This window comes from Emys orbicularis, chromosome 1, assembly GCF_028017835.1.
Source record: "Emys orbicularis isolate rEmyOrb1 chromosome 1, rEmyOrb1.hap1, whole genome shotgun sequence".
In the NCBI taxonomy this organism is placed as follows: domain Eukaryota; kingdom Metazoa; phylum Chordata; order Testudines; family Emydidae; genus Emys; species Emys orbicularis.
In genome coordinates, this window is record NC_088683.1 from 83,420,212 (window position 1) to 83,429,102 (window position 8,891).

At 47.3% G+C, this 8,891-nt stretch overlaps 1 protein-coding gene across 2 annotated transcripts; it reads right to left on the reverse strand.

Moving 5' to 3' along the window:
* Window positions 1-4,788: 4,788 nt before the first annotated feature.
* On the reverse strand, window positions 4,789-8,144 carry DUSP6 (dual specificity phosphatase 6). 2 transcript variants are annotated; one of them, XM_065419762.1, is made up of 3 exons: window positions 7,742-8,144; window positions 6,661-7,098; window positions 4,789-5,096 (listed from the first exon to the last, which is right to left on the reverse strand). In XM_065419762.1, exons 1-3 carry the CDS (start codon window positions 8,142-8,144, stop codon window positions 4,789-4,791), a joined length of 1,149 nt encoding a protein of 382 aa, XP_065275834.1. The 2 variants fall into 2 exon arrangements, with proteins under 2 accessions (XP_065275834.1, XP_065275842.1); XM_065419770.1 differs by lacking the exon at window positions 6,661-7,098.
* Window positions 8,145-8,891: the final 747 nt, after the last annotated feature.

Sequence of the window (8,891 nt, forward strand, 5' to 3'; positions counted from 1 at the left end):
ACTGTGAAAGCATGGGGGTAATATTGTACCACTAGCAGGAATGGGAAGAAACTGAACAGAAGAAAACTAGGGTAAAGATCAAGAAGAAAAAACCATCCTCATAGTGAGACTGTGGAACGGCCTCTCAAAGTATTTGGTGGAAACCTCCTCACTTAAGTTATTTAAGATCAGACTGGACAAAGCAAACATGTAAATGGGGCTGCCTGTGCTACGCAGAGGTAGATGCCCTAATTCAGCTCTTCATGGAAGCAGCAGAGAAGCTGGGCTGAGAGCTAGACTGTTCCTAGCATGATTTCCTTCCTGAAGAGGGACAGTATGGTACTGGGGTGCTTGTGCTCACCATCACTGAATCAGAGAGCACTGACTGTGCTATGTGAGAAAGGAGAAGAATCAGAGCTGTGGGGGAGGACTTGGAGAAGAAAGTAGGGTGATGAACTGCCCCTGAGTATCTGGATTGGTCTTGTTTCAGGGGCCCTGTCTGTTGATTTTACAATAATACTTGTGCTTTGTCCTGGTTTGCGAGACTCAGCACACCTGTCTACCTGAAAGAAACTGGTGAAACTGATGGCAGATTGAATCAGCACATACACATCTCAAGGACATCCCCTAGCAAGCCCCTGACTTGATGGCACTCTGCCTCCCAGTGATTCCCCCTCCACATGATTCCTCAAGCAATTACACAGAGTGAAACTGACCTAGTGTGGGGGAGGAAATGGGAGGAAGGGAATTTGCTTGGCTCTGGACAGGGAAGAGTAGGCATTTTTCTCTCTCGTCCTCCTGTGCACCCTTCCCCTATGTCCATCAAGACTGTCCCCTGCGAATTCTCCCACCTTGGAGGAGGCTTTGTTTTTTTTCACTAAAACCATCTAGAGGGAGAGCAGGAGAGATGACTGACTGACAGTGAGGGAAGGTGGGAGCAGATTTGTGGGCATAAGGAAAGCAGTAACAGATTAATGGGGAATAAAAGAGAGGGAAGGAGGTTCCTGGGGTCACACAAGAGAGACAGAGCAAGAAATGGAGAGGGTGTAGAAAAAGAATAAAAGTACAGCATAGGAGGAGGGAGAAAACAGTGTGAAGAAAGAAGGAGAAAGGGGAAGGAGGAGATAGGTTTGAGGAAAGAAAAAATGACAGACAAAAAGGGGGAAGACATTTTAAAGGGGGAAGTGGCTGGAAAAGATGTAAAAGGTTAAGAAGGGAGAGGAAAAGCAGTGACAGACACAATGCGTTAATTACGTGACATTATTAAATAGAAGGTTGAAAGCAAAATGCTAATGTGGGTTCACAGTCTTGCCAGGCCCCTTGAAGTCAAGGGGAGTTTTCCAATTGACTTTAAGGGGGCAGGACTTCACCCCCGGTGCTGAAGACATGAGTGGGGTGAGATTTCCCTGAACTGGTGGAACTCAAGCCTGCCAGGTACCACTTTCTCTGCTAAAATCTTAGAAACTTCTGAACAGCAATTCAATATCTGCCTCCCTTTGGAATGTACCACATTACAGCAGAGGGCAGGACAGGGCTATTTTTAATTTCCAGGGGATGATCCCCCCACTGGGTCGCCCCACAAACACAGAGCATTTATTCTCCCCCCTTACAAATGATTGGCCAAGCCACTACAGCAGCTGCCAGCCCTTGCCCTCCCTCTCCCCCAAGCCTGAGACCTCTCACTAACCCCAGCAAAGACTGAAGCAGGAGTGGAGGGAGAGAATGATGTTAATTAACATTGAAGACAAGAGTTGGCAGGCGAAGGCTGGGTGCGGTAGGGGGAGGAATTTGCAAGAGGACCCAGGGCTCAGGGTGTTTGACAACTACTAGTTCCCAGTAACCAGAGTTACATGGGGCTAAAGAGGGCTCCTGCTGGAAAGGGGTAGATCTCCTTCCACCTCTAAAATCATGTGTGACTAAACAGCCAGGCCAGCACCTCAGCTGGTATACATTGATGTAGCTCTATTGAAAAAAATCAACATAGCAACACTGATGTCCAACAGCTGAAGAACTGGCCTTCGCTATTTGCTAGTTCTGGAAAAAAAAAAAAAGATGAATTGCAGAACTACCAATTTAGTGTTAGTCATTTGGTGAAACAGGAAGGAAGCAGGAAACCCTTGTGAATACTAAGTTCTCAAAGCACAGTTTGCAAAGAAAACTAGATCTTTATGGGCCAAGCTGGTGCTACACTTCTGCCTCTCCACCTGCTGGATACCTCACCACAATTAGCATTTGCTACTAATTTAGCAGCAACCTTTTCACAGCATGAATTGCTTAGTTGCAGGATAGTTCAGTGGACTCCCTTTAAAAAAAAGAGGAAGTCATACACTTGCTCAATGGGAGAGGCTCAATTGCGCTCAACAGGTTCAGTTCACAGTGACCCTGCCTGGCTTCCTGCTATTCACATGTGTTACTTCCCTTTTGTGGTAATGGCCTGTGGCACTCAGCCAGAAAACATTATTAATTTCAGAAGTGGCCTGACAACAAACCCACAGTGAAACGAGAGGAAGTGGCGGGGAGGCCATCTGTTGGCTTCAGCAGAACAGTAGGAACATAGCTATGCTGCTTCTACAAGGAAAGCAGATTAATAATCCACAAAGAGGAAACTGGCTAAAATTATCCACAGACCATATTAAAAAAAAAAAGTCACTTGAGCTGCAGCTGGACAGGAAATTGCTAGAGCTGCTTGCAAATCTCCACTTTGAACACCACAGTATGGGGAATGCCAGGAGCGGAAACCGTTCAAAACTGGATTAGCACAAGCCAAGTTTAACTGCAACCCACTTCTACTTTCACAGTTTATGCACTCGATCTAGGTCACTACTACAAGAGACACCAACTTTTTTTTTTTTTTTGGCTGTGTTTTGTTTGTTTTTCATTTCACACACTTGCAGTTCCTAAAGTTACAGGAAACATGTTTTGGTTGCCAGGAATTCTAAACCACCCCAGTCCGCAGCGTATGCTGGAGAACCAGCCAATCCTGACTTGACAACATGCAGACTTAGAGTGAAATGTATATTACCATCCTTGCTATTTAAATTAACTATAACAAACAGGAAGTTATGGTCTGAAGTGTTACCATGTCTAAAATCTAACCTGTTCCTTCTGCACAGACAGAATTGTTTCAGTGCAGCTAAAGAAGAAACTGGGTGTCTCAGGCATTGTTAATTGTATCTAGAACCTGCACAGTTCCAGCACAGGTCAGCAGTGACGGACAGTCATTTACTCTCTGTGGACTGCCTATGGGTCTCAAGTGACATGAGTTGGTGGTTTCAAACCTATTATTTGTAGTTAAGTAACCACGCCACAGAAAACACAGATCTTTTGGCATGCTCAGCAGAAAGGCAAAAATTATTCATTCAATAAGCATAGAAACCAATTATTCCCCCCATCCCTAGAAGCAGCCCTGCCACAGTAGGGTAGCAGTACATTGATGGGGCAGTGTGGGGGAAGTCTGAATTGTTTCTATATATGCTCTGTCTTTTCGGTGATTAAGCAGAGACTATAGAAGTCCATCCTCCCCGCCAGGCTAAGATGATAGTGCTATCTGAGCATTAACTATTAATTTAGATTACAGTGGGCCAAAGCAGGGATCAGGCCTTTTTTGTGCTAGGGCTGTACAAACATGTTAAGAGACACACCCTCCTTAAAAATATTCTGATGTGTATGCAATTCATCACTAGGAGGGAAATAAACCACTCAGATTCTCAATAGCCAAAAATAGTTATTTATTAATAATTTAAAAATGTACATTCTTATAATAAATTCCAGCTTAAACCTTTTACACCATGAATTAGGCTCTCCCTCATTGGCAATCGTGTTCAAGTTCACCTTGCGTACGCACAAGTACACATGAGCACATGTACTTCCAGTTCTAAACCAAAAAAAATAAAAATAAAAAGACAAAATATTGCATTTGAGGTGAAGCTCCCTGAAGAGTTTGTACAGAGATAAAGCACTGTTTAGCGTATCTGAAATGTTTCTGAAGACAAATCTCTTCCAAGATGATCTATTTACAAAGGTTAAAAAAAAGGAGAAACAGCAGCACAAGAGGGGTGTGGGTGAACTTACAAGGAAAAGAAAAATAAAAAAGGAAGAGACTCTACTGATTCCCAGAATGTGAATAGCAAATTTCTGACCATAGCCATTGTCTCTCAAGTTTGCCTCAGCTCAATTGAACAATAAAATCAAGCATGCTGCAAATGTATTCTTTGCAAGGGGACAGGGGGACAGAAACATAATTCATGAAGAGCACAAAAATGTAGCAGTCCTTTGGGTTGATTTCTTTTCTATAGGCAAAAGTTAAAAAATAAAAACATTGCCCATGGATTTAAGATTAAATATTTACACTGATCAAATAGCACACTACAGAACTGGCAGCAAACAAGTACTCCAAATACACTGAGCTGAAACCTCTCTCTTTGGCTCCTTTAAATTAAAAAAGAATCAGTCTTCACTGAAGACAACAATCTATGTTACAGATCCCAAAGCAAAGAAGGAAATAGGAAATTCCCAGTCACTAGAGAACACATGCTCAGAATGCCCAGTCTCCCCCTACGTGTTGGAAGTCCTCAGTTCCAAGCCCCTGGCCAGGTGGGTGGTTGTGCAGCCAGCAGGTGCGCTGCCTGCCTTGGGGCAGTGCCACATGTTCCTTCTGGGAGACCTCAGCAAGTTCCCTTGTACCTTTCCCAGTGTGCACTGGCAGAGGCCATGAGAGAGCAAAGCTCCATCTCCTTCCTGCTGCCAGAGGGAAACCATTGAGGAATGATCACATGATCCAGACCTGGCGGGGAGGCCATTGGAGAGCGCTCACGTGGACTGCCGGGAATCCACTTGGAAGACATTCTGGTTGGAGGGAGTGGTGAAGTAGAGCTGCTGGCTGGGCACGCGATTGTCGCAGGGGCTGCTGAGCCCCAGGGTCCGCTCGAAGTCCAGCAGCTGGCCCATGAAGTTGAAGTTGGGCGAGATGTTGGATTTCTTCATCTTGACAATGTCGTAGGCATCATTCATGGACAAGTTGAGCTTTTGCATGAGGTATGCGACGGTCACGGTGACCGAGCGGCTGATCCCTGCTAAGCAGTGCACCAGGACTCCACAGTTCTTCCCCCGAGCTTCATCTGCACATACAGAGAGGGAACACAAGAGAAAAGAGATGCTCATGATCCAGCTGTGACATAGGAGAAATATCAGGGGGGCTGATTCAGATCTCACTTATTACCAGTGTGAATCAAGAATGACTCCAGTGAGGTCAACGGAGACAGTTATACTAGTGCAAAACCAAAGTGAGATCAGAATTGGACCCTGAGATCAGAACAGCATGTAAATCAGAAGGCTGATTAAACTTAACAGTGGCACAGAGGAAATATGCTGTGACCCAGCCCAGACTTTTTATTTTTATTTTCAAAAGATGCTATTTGTACTGAATGCTGGCCCCCCAAAAAAACATTATCCCTGTGTACATTTCCCCCAGCATATGAAAACTAGAAACCACACCATATGCCACTGAATGCTTTTTACACAGACCAGCAGACTGCAAAGGTCTATTAAATTATTCTCCAACTGTTGTGCTGCTAACAATGGAGGTATTCAGGCATTTGAAAAGAAAGAGGGAAGTCACAGGGGACAGCCCATTAGGAGGAACAGGATGTCAACGTTGCTGGAAAATGGGTTCCTTTGTAAAAGGAAATGCATTACAATGACTGGAGATTAGTTTCTTCGTGGCTTCCAGTGCACATTTCTTCTTGCTAGGCTCAGATTACCTACATACTTCACTAGCACCGGTATCTCTCCACTGGATTACAACACAGTTTTCCAACACACAGTATGCCCATCCATAATCCCCTCTTCCCCGCCTCAAATAAGAAAAGCAATAAACTAAACTTGATCTTAGCTCATAGAGCCGAGAAATACTAAGAGGAGATCAGAAATTCCCATGGTGGTTCAGCGAGAAAAACAATATCAATCTGAATAAGTAACATGAAAGAGTTTTGAGGTGTGTGTGAAAACATTATCTACCTAGGGTGATATGTGTGAAGTGACTGTATCTTGCACCCTAGATTTTAGGCAGAACTCTTCACTGATTTACATTTGGGATACTGATGGACAAAATTATTTAAAGGAGATCTAGCTAAAGCGCTAAATCTGAAAGGAATACAATTATTTATTGGAGATTTACCTTTAAAAACACTATACCTCTGGAAAGGATACCGTTATTTGCAGGCTGTATCTAACTATACCACTATAAATCTGAAATTACTTTTAATTGTAATTCTCTCTTGGAAACAAACAAACAAAAAAACCATCACCTCTGTTTTTAAGACTATGAACTAGGTAAATAATAATAAAACTATTACTAATAAATTCACTAGTGCGGATTCTCTTTATTCCCCAAATTTAGCACACTGGGATGGACTGTTCTGGGGTGATCCCATATCAGCTCGACATACAAGTAAACATATTTGCAACCTGTGAATACAGTTGCTAATTCAACAGGGCTTGTCGCCTAAAACTAGAAAAACAAATTCTATCCGCCCTTTTCATTTCAATCAGTTCTGAAAGTCGAACATTGCGCAGCGGCTATGTGAGACATGCGGCTGACAAATACAAAAGATTAAGGGTTTAAACTCTGGAAATGATAAACATCTGGTGGTCCTTTAGCGGTCATAATTCATTAGGGCTCACCTATGAAAGAAATGGCCTCGGGAAAGAACTGAGACAAGTTTTGACTCCAGTGGTCGGAGATGGGGATCTGCTTGTATTTAAACTCTCCGGCGTTCTCAAAGAGATTAGGCAGATTGGGGGTCACATTCAAGATGTATTTAATGCCAAACTCTTCTAAAACGTCCAGATTGGTGGAGTCCTTAGCACAGCCCAAGTAGAGGTAGGGTAAAATCTCGACCGGGAAGGAAGGCTGGTTGTTGGACAGAGGGCTGCCATCTGAGTCAGTGGCACTATTGGGGTCTCGGTCCGTGTCAGATTCAATGTCGGAAGAGGAATCGGAGCTGATTCGCAGACCTCCTAACCCCAGGACTGGCAGAGAAGGAGAGCTGCTGCTACATGAACTGTCTAGGTTAGTTTCACAGTGCAGGGCGAATTCGGTCTGGAACTTGCTGAAGCCACCTGGGGAGGAAAGCACAGCACAAATGCAACCTGAGATGCGGCGGCGAGTTCCTAGCGTCTCTCTGCCTAGATAGACTCTGTGTCCCCCCCCCAAAGTCACACACAGAGAGAGGGGCACAGATAAAGCCACGTGCGGCGGCCAGGTTTGGGGAAACCGCATTGCTGTCAGCGGGGGACAGGAATCCATTCCACAGCGGGGCTCAATGCATTTCCCTCCTGCTGGGGCTCGCTACAGAAATGGATAGCCGCGCATTCCTTCAGCCACAACCCTGTCCTTGCCTCACGGGCCGCTAACGGGTAGCACCGTCAGCTCTGTCCCGTGCCCCGCTAGCTCCCCACCCGAGTGCCTTCCTGGGGAGAAAATCCCCCTCCCGCCCCGTTTGTGGCTTGCAGGGATTTGCACCCAGGTGTGCAGGCGCGAGACAGCTTGTCCCCAAATGGCTCCTGCACGCGTTGGATTCAACGCCATGGAGGGTCCTAAGCCCAGATAAGCTTGAGGCATGTGCACAGCCCGGCTACCGCTGACATACCACAGGCGACAGACAAAGAACAAAACCCACCCAGCGCCAGGTCCTAGCGGGGCGCCCCCCCCCCAAGCCGCGGATTTGGGGCCGGTCCCAAGCAGGTCCGTTTAACCCCTCACCTTCCAGATAAAACGCCTTGCAGCCTTCATCCTTCAGCCGCTTGAGCAGCAAGCCCAGCACCGACTCCCCGCCCGTGTTCTCGTTCCAGTCGCTGCTGTTCTCGTCGTACAGCACCACGGTGTCTGTCCCGCAGCGCCGGGCAAACTTCTCCCGGTCCTGGTCGCTGGTGGAGAAGAGGGCGCGCAGGGGCAGGTTGCCCTTCTGCAGCCGCCTCAGCATGATGCCGGGCAGGGCCACGCTGATGGCCGACTCGATGTGGGACGACTCGTACAACTCCTGCGAGCGACAGTCCATGAGCAGCAGCCGGCCGTTGCCCAGCTCCAGCTGCTCGTTCAGCCAAGCCACCGTTTTACTGACAGCCATCTCCGACACGAAGGGCACGGGCCTGAACGTATCTAGCATGAGGAAAGGCTGGGGGAGAGCGGCGTGTGGCTTATAAACTGCCCGCTCACTGAGGCATAAGGCTGTACCCCCCGGCACCCCTAAACTGCACTCCTGCCACCCCAGAACAATGACTCACCCCCCGCCCTCGGTCGCCTCCCCTGCACGGGCAGCAATAGATTTCGGGGAGGACACCAGCGCTCTGACTCCCGAATGCGGGTGGCTGCAGCTTTTTGTCAATGAGTCCCTGAATGAACCTGTCTAATCGCCGGCCCCGTCCAGACGCTCGGGCTCTCTCTCCTCCCCAAGTGAATGAAATCCAATTAACGTGCCATTGACTTGCCCTCCTTTCGCTGAGCACAAAAATACTGCACTGGCCCCTGCTCTTGTGTGATCCCTCTCCCTCTGCCCCCCTTGTGTGCGGCTCGTCAGCCCCGGCTCCCCCCGCCCCCCTGCTTCTCACAACGTGATTTCCCCTCCTCCTCCTCCGCTCCGTCCCCTTGATGTGATCAATGTCCCTTTGAATCAGCCCCGCACACCCCCAGCGCCAGGCAGCTCCTCAATGGATACAAACACGGAACGTCTCAATGGATACATTCTCTCGCCCAGCCAATGAGGGCGCGCGGAAGGGGCTGTTGCCGTGGAGACGGACCGGCTGGAACAGGTTGTGTTGATGAATTGTTAATGAGTTTGTCATTCACAAAAACGGAAAGGAATTTCCGCTCCGGATAAGCTGAGTGCAAACAAGCAGCAACAGCAGCTCAGCGG

Bases quoted from the DNA above. Each gene is read 5' to 3' on its own strand.
- DUSP6 (XM_065419762.1), bottom strand. From the start codon at position 8,144: ATGCTAGATACGTTCAGGCCCGTGCCCTTCGTGTCGGAGATGGCTGTC. The intron at 7,099-7,741 runs GTGAGGGGTTAA...TTTCCTCCCCAG, and splicing joins CAAGGCGTTTTATCTGGAAG to GTGGCTTCAGCAAGTTCCAG. The intron at 5,097-6,660 runs GTGAGCCCTAAT...CTGTATGTGCAG, and splicing joins CGAGGCCATTTCTTTCATAG to ATGAAGCTCGGGGGAAGAAC.